Source organism: Rhagoletis zephyria, unplaced genomic scaffold (genome assembly GCF_001687245.7).
Source record: "Rhagoletis zephyria isolate East Lansing unplaced genomic scaffold, Rhagoletis_zephyria_1.1 Rzeph_scaffold_06424, whole genome shotgun sequence".
Taxonomy (NCBI): Eukaryota; Metazoa; Arthropoda; class Insecta; order Diptera; family Tephritidae; genus Rhagoletis; species Rhagoletis zephyria.
The window spans coordinates 9,254-21,525 of record NW_016163507.1 but is presented as its reverse complement, the minus strand read 5'-3'; the positions used below and the strand labels follow the sequence as shown (position 1 = coordinate 21,525).

Sequence of the window (12,272 nt, the reverse complement as noted above, 5' to 3'; positions counted from 1 at the left end):
CAGTACGAAAAAATCGGTTTGTATGGGAGGTGCCACGCCCCCTTTATATATCGAAATTTTTTTAGCCTATAACCATCCTTGGGACATAAAAAAACGGCTTTCAAAATATATATTAGTATAGAAGATTGGTATGGATCTAAATGGTTTTGAATATCACAATATGAGTGTCAGGCGAAAGAGGTTTAAAACGGTTGCCAACAGTTAAAAAGGTTAAATTCAAACTATTCAATAATTTAAATGAATTATTACAATATGGGTACCAATTGAAATGGTTTTTAAAGGGCTTCATTTCAAAACCACATGTAAGAGGTTTCCATCTGTTTAAAATCTCAAATGGAGTTCAGGGGATAAGTTAATTGAAAAAGTATGACAATTGAGAAGTTTAAGAGAGGCCCCTATTATAAGTTGCATTCGATTTTCGACTGTGGTCTAAAGTGCTGAGCGAACGACTTTTCATTTGGTATTATGGCGCTCATTCGATGAAGAATAGCGCTATTGTGAATTTCGCTCGTTTAGGTTGTTCACAATAGTATATTTTTCACCGCTGAGAAGCTTTGTTTACAAATCGAGCAAACTAAATAGTGTGCTTATACATATGTACGTATGTAAATTTGTGCAAACTAAAATGAAACAAAAAAGAAAGCGAGTTTATAAAAACGTGGTAAAAAAATAAAATTTAATTAGTACAACGGAGTTCTGATTGGACGATTCGTCAGAGGATGAGAGCTTAGAAAACTGGCCAGGAGCAGAAAACGTTTAAGAGAGCTTAAGTGCATTTAAGAAATTGTATGATGCAAATCTATTATTAAAATATATTAAAACTATAAACAGTTTCTTGATTTTGTTCCAGAGATCGTGCCAACAGCGTATTGGGATTTTCTTTCATAAGTAAAACCAGACTTTCGAGCTTGTGTTTAGTATTCACGACGTTAGAACTCCATGAAATTAATGAAAATTTTTTAAAATTAGTGTCTAGCCGCCAAAAAGTAAGAAAACTAAAGCAAAATCGTACATTTTTCACAATTTTGTAACACTTCGATACACCAACGAAAGCAAAATTCTGTTCGACAGAAAATTCGATACTCAACGAAAATTTCGACACGCTTGCATAGCTCATAATACGAATTTCACTTTCGATCTTCGATCTTCGATAGCCAGCGAAGATCGAAAATCGAATGCAGCTCATAATAAGGGCCNTATTTTGAAGATGGTTAAAAATTTTAAACCTCCTGTTTTTTAATTGAGTTTTCTTGAAATAAATTTTACTCAATGTAGCACGTAGAAATTTCATACACTGAGCGAAGCGGGTGAGGGCGATCTAGTATTTGCCATATTTTTGCAATATTTGTATCCTTTAGCATAAAAATTTGAACCATTTGAACCGAACCTAACTACGGTTCAGTGATACTCATGAATCGGTTCTTGTACCGGTACAAGATTTCCTAAGTGGTTCAAACCACTGAACCGAAGCTCCCCGATTTTTGGAGTGGCTTGCAGCCCTGCTTAAAATCCTAACCCTGATTAAAATTAATAATTATTAAAGAAGAAACCAGCGATTCGATTACATATGTACATTAGAGTGGTTAAAAAAATTTTTTTTTTGGCAATTCATAAACGCTACTTTAAATTATTGTTATTTGTGATAAAAAAAGTGAAACGTGTTTTTTTTATTTTGAAAAAAAAAGTTTTCTTAGAGGTCGCGCTGGTCGGTTTTTTATAAAAACGCTGATATTCTCAATATTTTTATTTTATTGACAGGTTAAAATGCCGCTAAAAATGTACTTTTTACATATAATTACTCCGGTATTATTGGGGAACATTCTCTTAATTACATACCTGTCTTGGGCAGTTAGAATGGCGAAAATATTGTTACGATTATCCTCGAAACCTTGAGGATTTCCCAAATATCCTACGGCTCGTATCGCTGGATTGTTAAATAAATGCTAACGATGACCAAATTGTAGTACAATTAACTTTATTGTACAACAAACAATTTACAATACTTGCTAATACAGTAAAAACACATTACAATACTTGTTAAAGCAATAACAATGCTTTACTGAACTTGTTAACACCACATTCTTTCTCTATCTGCGAGTGTGGTCGGTCGTGCCTTTGCGCGCAAGTAGTGATTCTAAGTAAATTCTTTGGCGCAGCTGTATAAGTGTACAGGGTAATTCGTGGTTTAAATTATTTATTGAAATACATCACCTTCTTTGTGATACTTTTGAGTGCGGGAAGCTTCCCAAACGTAATAATATAATTCTAATCAAGTTGAGCATCTGTAATTCACCAGATTTTGGGATAAACTCAGGTGAGTGACTCTGCTTGTTAAATTTTGTGAGACATTGGTTTATTTTTGTGAGGTCAGTGGTGAAAACAACTATTTAAGTTGCCGTTTGAGGCAACCAAAATAACCAAAGCCGACATGGCGGCTTCGACTACATCGTCGAAGGCGCCATCGGTGGAGGATTTTGAAGCCTTTGCGAGTTCTTACCTCGCAAATGGGAAAAGACTTAAAAGAGACAGAGAATCAAATATTGTCCAAATGTTGGAAGTGCATAGTTTTGGAAAAGGTGGGGTTGAAGGTGCATGCGGTGAGGGTGTTTTGTCCAGCAACAAAAAAGTGGAAAGTGTAAAAAGTGCTCAGAGCGATGCGAGTAACGGGATTTTTACTGTTGATGAGACGGCGTCGGTTAACGGTTCTTTCAATGACATACAGACAATAAATCAAAATGAACAAGCAAATGCTACAGTGACGGACATAACATTATTCCCAAACAATTTCACGGGTAGTTACTTTGTGCTGATAGACTCCTCTTTATGCAAAGACATGGTCAATGAGAAAAGAACAAATGGTCTGACTCTGTTCAACCAAATAAAGCATCTAAGAATCAAAGACATCGATTCCATTCATGCCATTGGCAAGACACTTTACAAAATCATTTTTACTAATTATGCGTCAGCTAACAATTTTATTTTAAATAGAAAAATCAAGGAGATGAACTTGAGAGCTTTTATACCAAAGTCTGCCATAGAGACGTATGGAGTAGTGAGAGGAATCCCACTCTCGTACACTGATTCTGATATCAAAGCCATAGCTATTTCTTCAGTCCCAATAAATTCGGTCAGACGCTTTAACCGAAAATCAGCGACAACTCTTTTACGCCCACAACTACCATAAAAATTGGCTTTGTTGGCAAAGATATCCCCAACCATATTGTAATTGATTACGTGAAATTAGATGTTGACTTTTTCATCCCACCTCTTCGACAGTGCCTTAACTGTGGCCGCCTGGGTCATACGCAATATGGGTGCAAGTCAAAGAAAAGATGCATTAAATGCGGAGGAAATGAATGTGAGGGTGCCTCTTGTGTAAGAAAATGTATCCTTTGCGGAGACACTGATCACTTTTCAGGGGAAAAGGAGAAGTGCAAAGCATGGGAGAACGTGAAATAAATTATGTAAAGGCTGTCAAAAAGCTCTCTAGGAGGGAGACAATACACAATTACTTCTCTGATAGGGAAAATCAGTTTCAAGCACTTGCGGTGGATGAGGATATATTCCCTTCACTGTCAAAAGAAACCAGCAACGTTCGCAATAGGGACGTGAGTGTTAACAAGAAGTTAACTAGGACCAGGTATAGTACTGTAACTAAAAAAGGTATGGGTAAAAACGCAAATGGCAGGGAACAAAAAGTGGTAGTTAGGGAAGTTAAGGAAAATAAGCAAATTCAGCCGGTATATGAGAGGCCAGAGTACCTCAAGAATAAAGTCTCCCAATTGGAGAAGCTAATCGCGGAACTTTTTAAAATTTTTCAAAATATAAATGCCAGTGGGCAACTAGGGGAAGCTTTCTCCCAAATGCAAAAAATAAAACAAAATTTTGAACTCTTTTCTATCTATGAAGATGCTGAAACAATAAGATGTAATGCCGAAATCTCCTTAAATTGAGTTGAGGTTATTACAATACAATATTCAATCGCTAAAATCGAATTTAAATGCCATAGAGTTTTATATGAATCATAACAATGTAGACATAGGTTGCTTCAGTGAAATTTTCACGTCACATAAAACAGCGCGCAGGAACTTAATAGGGTACAACATAATTGAGAAAACTAGGTCTGATGGTTACGGTGGCGTAGCCGTCGTATTAAAAAAAGAAATAAAATTTCAAAAGCTCAATTTTATGTCGGATTATGACATCCTAATAGTGCGAACCAAAAATTGCAAACCAAATATAACTATCTGCTCTGTTTATTTTCCGCACAGTATCGCCACGGATCCTTTTCGTGAGGAAATCGTGAAGCTGTTTTCGTACCTGGAAAACATGGGGAATGTTCTAATACTTGGCGATTTCAATGCGAGAGCGAGAATCTGGGGTGATACAGTACAGTCCTGTCGTGGTAATAACCTGCAAAAAATTATTTCAGAATTTAATTTTTTGATATTAAATGATGGATCATACACTTTTCAGAATGAAATAGGTTCAGCCGGTGGTTCAGTGCTAGATTTGTCCTTTACAAACAGTAGTTTGTTCTTTGACTGGAAAGTAGACCCCATTAGAGTAGGAGGAAGCCACCATTTCCCGATTTTGATCGACACCTTGTCAGTCTCACTCTTAGCCACTAAATTTGGTTCAAAGAAGAAATTAATGGAAAATCTTAAGGATATTGATTTGGAGCCCAATTTTGAGGATATTCACGAAACGCTAAGGGAAGAAATTGATGCCGCCACGTATGTGTTAAGGGGGAAAAGAACACCAAAAGCGTGGTGGGATGAATCTCTCTCAAAAATGTACCGCTTGGTCAGAATTGCTTTTAAAAAATGTAGGGTAACACCTTCACCCCAAAATTTTGAGGCTCTACAGGAGATTAGGAAGGAGTGGAAAAAAAAAGTTAAAGATGCAAAAAAGCAAAGTTTCAATAACAAAATTGAGGATTTAAATCTAGCTCCCACGACGAGAGAAGCCTGGAGGATTGTAAAGGCGATGAGAGGAGATTACAAACGCAGTAATGATACCATGTGGTCCAGGGAAAATGACAAAGATTATCTTCTACTTCTCAAAACTCAAGTTCCACCATCTGACATAGCACATCCTATCAATAGAGAGATTAGTCCTGTAAATGAACTAGCGATTACTTTTGAGGAGCTCCACGAAGTTCTGTTCTCGAAGAACAGAGATTCAGCAGGAGGAGTCGATCAAATTACATACAAAATGCTTAGAGCTCTGTCTCACTCGGCTCTAAACGATGTCAAAACAGCTCTAAATAATGCGTTTCTTTCCAATCAAATCCCGGACAGGTGGCGCACAATCAAGGTAGTTCCCATTCCTAAGAGAAATCAAGATCTCAGTATTTTCTCCAATTTCAGGCCTATTGCCTTGATTCCTGTTTTCCTCAAGTGCATCAATCTATGCATTAAAAACAGAATCTCTGATTTCTTGGAAGGAAATGATCTGTTACCGAAATTCTCCTTTGCGTACAGAAGGAAAAAATCCGCTACAATGTGTATTAACTATTTGTTGCATGAAGCATCTGTTCTCAAAAGTCAGGGATATAAAATTATAATATGTTCTACTGATATAAGCAATGCGTACAACTGTGTCCGTGTCAATCGCTTGAAGACAGAGATGATTACAGCAGGTATACATGAGTCCTACATAGAATGGATTATAAATTTTTTATCAAAAAGAACACTTCAGCTCGGAAAGGAGACGGTTGAAATTCAGGATGGCCTGCCTCAAGGCAGCTGTTTATCTCCGCTGCTTTTCAATCTGTATACGAAAAATCTCCACTCCTTACAAGACTGTAACACCAAATTTTTTCAATTTGCGGATGACTTTATCATAATATCGTTTCATAGAAATGTAGAACAGATGGCTCAAAATTTGCAACAAAAAATAAACGACTTTTCCCAGCTGTGTGCGGATAGCAACTTAGCCTTTAATCCGTAAAAAAACGAAGGTTATGTACCTGTGTAATGGGCATAAGACTGAGTTTGAGATGCTCTGTCAAGGCAAAAGAGTTGAGAAGGTAAGGGCTCTGAAGTTTTTGGGCAGGTTCCTTAGTGCATCTTTGACAGCTAATGATCACTATGAGGAGATAATCAAGAAATCTCAAGCTAATTCTAATCTTTTTAAGGCTATAACTACAGTCAAAGCAGGGCTCCGCCCTCAAGTAGCTCTAAATTACTATAAATCTGTGGTACGAAGCAAAATAGAATACTGCAGATCCTCAACTGCGTATTGAGCCAAAACCACAAGCAAAAAGATCAGAACGTTTCAGAATAGCTTTTTGAGGACATGTTTGGGATTAACGCCTGCCACTCCTGTTGTCCTTATCTATGCGCTCGCCAACGAACTTCCACCAGAAGAAAGAGCCAAATGGCTAACTGCAAAGGAGCTCATAAATAACTTTGTCATAGATCAGTCGCTCAAAGAATCGCTTTATCAGTACCCGGCAGTTAAATCTAGCTACAGTTTAATTTTTAATGAATTCAGGCAGACTTTTGACAATCTTGAAGTAGTTAATGAACAAATTTATTCACCTAATCTCATTGTAATTACCAAAACACTCACATACAAAAAAAAAAAAAATTGGCATCTGAAGTCATCAAAACGATTTATGTGGAATAGTTAAACGATTATAAAAGAGCAGGTTTTAATATATTTTATACGGACACGTCAGTTGGGTCTAATGTCACGGGATGTGGAGTGTAAACTTAATTTCCAAACCTCGTCCTGTTTTGGCGAAATTGTAGCCATTCACAGCGCTCTTGAAATGGCAAAAAAGCACTCGATCAGGAAGATCGCTATATTTACGGACAGCCTTATTGCCTGCCAACTTCTAACCAAGCATATGACTCAAAATCATTTAATCTATAAAATACACAAGCTCATACAGGAAGCAGATTTTGACAGGGTGGCGGTTATATGGACGCCTAGTCATAAGGGCATTCCGGGAAATGAGAGGGCGGACCAATTAGCAAGGAATGCAATAACAGGTGATTGTATAGTTAATGTGAAACTCTCGCTAGATGAAGCGGTCAGGCAAATAGGTAACCAAATTAAGGATAGATGGTATGATGAGGTATTAGAATACTCCATAAATAAGCCCAACCTGTTCACTGAGATTTTTAATAGACGTCCAAACAAGACTTGGTATAAAAAGTGCACCCTGAGTGCTCAAAAGACCAAGCTCATCAACAGAATCCTCACTGGATGCGCTTACGATACAGAATACTTTTACAAGATCAAACTAATTAACTCTAATTGGTGCAGTTGTGGACAAATTTACAGCTTTTCTCATCAAATTTTTGAATGCAGTCTCTGGGATGGAGCTCGTGAGGACTTTGATATTTTTTGTGAAAGTTCTAACCTCAGCCAATTGTTTCGCAATTTTAACATAAGCAAAATCACTCAACTTTCAGATTTTTTAATGAAAATAGAAGCAAAATTTTAAAAGTATAAATTATTTGGTTTATCTGTGGTGGAAGTGCCGTCCACCGCGCTCTTTTTCCTATCTACTTTCCCTTCTTTTACTACTTTTCTAAACTATTTTTATGTAAACACGACTACTAATACAACAAGACGACAACTCGCTGCTGTCACAGAACATCCAAGGCGAATATATACAATCACCTACAACTATACTCAGCTGTTCCATTTTGCAACTCTACCAAGATATAAAGAACGAAAGATACAACCTGGCGATCTGTGAACCACACTTCCTGCCAACAATCAACCAAATCCCAAAAAAAAAAAACTTGTTAACACAATTAAACTTATAGCTTGCTTATTCGCAACTCACTTCTCTGCTCACTTTACTTGTAGCTTGCTGACTTGTAACTAACTCACTTCGCTGTGGCGGCGCCCTTATATACCTGCACTCGTACTTATGGCAACTCTAGAACGTTCTGAAGTTTATCGCTCATTCTCTGTTCGCAGTGTTCATCCAACTTGACGTTTCTCTTTGTGGAACATTCTACGTCATTCCTCGAACATTCTGCCTATTTCTCGTTGTTCGCTTCGCGTTGCCGCAGTATTCGTCACACTGCCCTCCACTTAATTCTGATCGTTCTGTTGCTGTTCCAAACGCTGCAAGCCTTTCCAAGTGGACCACCTTCATCTTGTTTCTTGGTCTCCCAACGGTCTGGATTCGATACACTACGTCAATCAGCCGGTTGACGACCTTATACGGACTTTCCCAGTTGCATTGTAGTTTTGGGGACAAACCTTTCTTCCGTTGTGGATTGTACAGCAACACTAAGTCTCCCTCTTTGAAACCCTCGGAGTTCATCGCCTTATCATACCTGGCCTTCATCTTGTCACTCATAATTTGAGTTCGCTGTCTCACAAGAGCATGTATTTCTCTTAACTCCTTTTCCAGGATGTTGGACGTATCTTTCCCAATTCTCGTTGCATCGCCAGTTACTCCAAACTTCAGGTCACTAGGCAAACGGAGCTCACTGCCGAAGATTACCCTTGCAGGAGTTTTACCCGTTGTTTCATGCACTGCTGACCGGTATCCCATCAGGAACAAGGGTATGCGGACATCCCAATCTTTTTGATTCTTGTCCACGACCTTCCGCAAATGCTCTTCCAGGGTTCGGTTGAACCGTTCCACCATGCCGTCTGATTGGGGATGAAGAGCCGTCGTTCGAGTTTTCCGGATACCCAGTATCTGGCACATCTCTTGGAACACTGCCGACTCAAAATTTCTTCCCTGGTCAGAGTGCAGCTCTATAGGTACACCGTATCTCGCAACCCAATTGTAGGTGAATACCTCCGCTACTGTTTTAGCTTCCTGGTTTGGAATCGGGTATACCTCCGGCCATTTGCTAAAGTAGTCCATAGCCACAAGGACGTATTTGTTTCCCTTTGCGCTCATAGGAAATGGACCGGCTACATCCATGGCAATCCGCTCGAAAGGTGCACCTGAGTTATATTGCTTCATCTGGCCCTTTAGCTGCAATACACTCCGCGCAGTTAGCAATCCACTCTGCGACCGATTGCCGACAACCAACCCAATAGAACCTCTGCTTAACCTTCTCCAGGGTCTTCGTGATTCCCAGGTGCCCTTCACTAGGACCATTGTTAAATTCCTTGAGTACATCCGGAATTCTTACCCTTGGAACTACTATCAGGTTGCGGGAGCACTGGCCATCTTCGCTTTCCCATACCCTATGCAAACAGCCAGATATTAATTTTAAGCTGTTCCATTGTGCCCAGTACGCCTTTGCGATGGGGCTTTCCGCTGCCATTTGCTCCTTAGTTGGCCTCCTGTCCACCTCCAGTCCATGCATCAAAAGCTCCAGATCTGGATCTTCCTGCTGACACTTTCGTAGCTGTTCTTCCTTCCACTCTTCCGCTGGTGTTACTGTCGTTAGACGGGCGTCTATAATGTCCTCTTTCCCCTAAGCTTTTGAGCAGTGTTTACATTCCAGGCTACATGGTCGGCGGGACATGGCATCAGCATTACCGTGGACACTTCCCTTGCGGTGCTCAATAGCGAAGTCATAACTTTGCAGTCTCTCAATCCACCGAGCTAGCTGTCTTTCTGGATTCTTAAACTGTAGTAGCCACTTCCGCGCTGCATGATCCGTTCGAACTCGGAAACGTTGCCCATAGAGGTACTTGTGGTAAGGTTTGACGCACTGCGCCAACGCTAGTAGTTCTCTCCAAGTTACGCAGTAGTTCCTTTCTGGTTTTCCAATCGACCGGCTATAGTAGGCAACCACCTTCTCCTGCCCATCAACTACCTGCGACAGTACACCTCCTATGGCATAATTACTAGCATCCTTATCCAAAATAAACGTTGCACCTGGAACGGGATACGCTAGCATAGATGCAGTACATAGTCGTTCCTTCAGAGTCTGGAAAGCCTCCTCCTGCTCCTTGTTCCACTCGAAGGCTCTATTTTTCCTAGTGAGCTCGTGNTTACTAGCATCCTTATCCAAAATAAACGTTGCACCTGGAACGGGATACGCTAGCATAGATGCAGTACATAGTCGTTCCTTCAGAGTCTGGAAAGCCTCCTCCTGCTCCTTGTTGCACTTGAAGGCTCTATTTTTCCTAGTGAGCTCGTGGAGGCTATTAGCAACGCTGGCGAAATTCGGAACAAATCGACGGTAGTAGGTGCATAGCCCAAGAAAACTTCGTAGTTCGTGCAGGTTCCTAGGTCTTGGCCAATCCTTTACTGCTTCTATCTTTTCCTTCGCAGTACAGACGCCCTCCGTTGTCAACTTGTGCCCTAAGTAGTTCTCCTCCTTCCTGAACAGTGAGCACTTTTGATTTTAATGATTTTAAGATAACATTTAAATGAAACTTAGAGTTAAAAAATATAGTTAAATCTATTACGTTTACGATCACATACTTAAATTTTTTCATAGCAACTAAGAATTTGAAAAAATAAATAATTTAGTCATGTAACAGAAAAATAAGAATAATTTTACTTATTAGATCAATGCCTTACATTTTCTTTTTTAACCAATATTACTTAAAAAAAACTATCAGTTTTCGTAACATTGAGTGCCCACACAGGCTAGTGATCAGGACAAATCAATTTGTTACAAGTCTTGTGCCACTTTTTTGTGGATGGACTTACATAGAGCTCTGGTACAATAGGTGAACCGACCAACTAAAATTTGGTATTACATCGTGCTGTACTTCTTGAGATGCTCCTAGGAGCTTCCCTATTCCAAATTTTAGTTGTTAGAGAAGTGTTTCAATGGATGTACAGCGATTCAAAACGGGTTTCAAAAAATCGAGGGACTATTCTTGTAAAAAGTTATCCGTGAAATTTTTTCCAGATTTGACATTCATTTGGTTGATTATGAGAGCTTCGATTGCAGCAATGTTCATCAAATCGAAAAATATTTTAAGTGGCTATCGGCGGGTGTTTCTAAGAACACTGATGCACCGCATATGCAAAGTAACCAAATTATAAATTCAGTACACCAATACTCGCGCGGACTACTATGGTAGGCCCGTGATTTTCGCGCCAATCCACGCAAAAATTTCATACGCGTGGAAGTCAAGCGCGGTACTCACTCGCCGACAAATTTAGTGCAGAAGGCTTTCCTGGAACCGCACCGCTGTAACATACAAAACTGTCAAGGTATCAACAAAAATGTTGCCGTGATCTACTATAGTAGGCCGCGCGTGTACTCTAGTGTNGTGTTTCTAAGAACACTGATGCACCGCATATGCAAAGTAACCAAATTATAAATTCAGTACACCAATACTCGCGCGGACTACTATGGTAGGCCCGTGATTTTCGCGCCAATCCACGCAAAAATTTCATACGCGTGGAAGTCAAGCGCGGTACTCACTCGCCGACAAATTTAGTGCAGAAGGCTTTCCTGGAACCGCACCGCTGTAACATACAAAACTGTCAAGGTATCAACAAAAATGTTGCCGTGATCTACTATAGTAGGCCGCGCGTGTACTCTAGTGTTAAAAAAAGTTTATGAAAATGTTTCTAAATTCGTACAAAAAAAATTTCCCACATACTTTGTATGAAAGAAAATCCGTGAAAAATTTTTCAATTTTAATCAACTTAAAACCTAAACAAAATTTCCTAGAAACTTTTATTAGATGAAACTTTGCAGAATTTTAATAATTTTTGCACAAATTTGAAACTTGGATTTATATGGTTAAAAATAAATGAACATTAAATAAACAAAAGAAAAGTAGCCAAAACTTGCTGAAATGTTGAGCCCCTACTTATTTTTCCGCCACTATACATGTGGATATTTGAATTTGATCAGTAACAGAGCCTTTTATTTTTATGTTACATATTTGCCATATTTTTGAAATATTTGTATCCTTTAGCATAAAAAATTGAACCATTTGAACCGAACCGAACTACGGTTCAGTGATACTCATGAATCGGTCCTTGTACCGGTACAAGATTTCCTAAGTGGTTCAAACCACTGAACCGAACCTCCCCGATTTTTGGAGTGGCTTTCAGCCCTGCTTAGAATCCTAATCCTGATTAAAATTAATAATTATTAAAGAAGAAACCAGCGATTCGATTACATATGTACATTAGAGTGGTTAAAAAAAAATTTTTTTTTGGCAATTCATAAACGCTACCTCAAATTATTGTTATTTGTGATAAAAAAGTGAAACGTGTTTTTTTATTTTGAAAAAAAAAAGTTTTCTTAGAGGTCGCGCTGGTCGGTTTTTTATAAAAACGCTGATGTTCTCAATATTTTTATTTTCTTGACAGGTTAAAATGCCGCTAAAAATGTACTTTTTACATATAA

At 38.9% G+C, this 12,272-nt stretch overlaps 1 protein-coding gene across 1 annotated transcript; it reads left to right on the top strand.

Moving 5' to 3' along the window:
- The first annotated feature begins 1,979 nt into the window (after window positions 1-1,979).
- On the top strand, window positions 1,980-7,806 carry LOC108373152 (uncharacterized). Its single transcript, XM_017629003.1, has 2 exons — window positions 1,980-5,319; window positions 5,373-7,806. Exons 1-2 carry the CDS (start codon window positions 4,018-4,020, stop codon window positions 5,421-5,423), a joined length of 1,353 nt encoding a protein of 450 aa, XP_017484492.1. The 5' UTR covers window positions 1,980-4,017; the 3' UTR covers window positions 5,424-7,806.
- The last annotated feature ends 4,466 nt before the right edge of the window (window positions 7,807-12,272 follow it).

What these genes read in the sequence shown, in the direction of transcription:
- LOC108373152 (XM_017629003.1), top strand. Translation starts at nt 4,018, where the DNA reads ATGAATCATAACAATGTAGACATAGGTTGCTTCAGTGAAATTTTCACG. An exon ending in ACAGGTGGCGCACAATCAAG is followed by an intron (nt 5,320 to 5,372) that starts GTAGTTCCCATT and finishes CTCCAATTTCAG; the next exon opens with GCCTATTGCCTTGATTCCTG.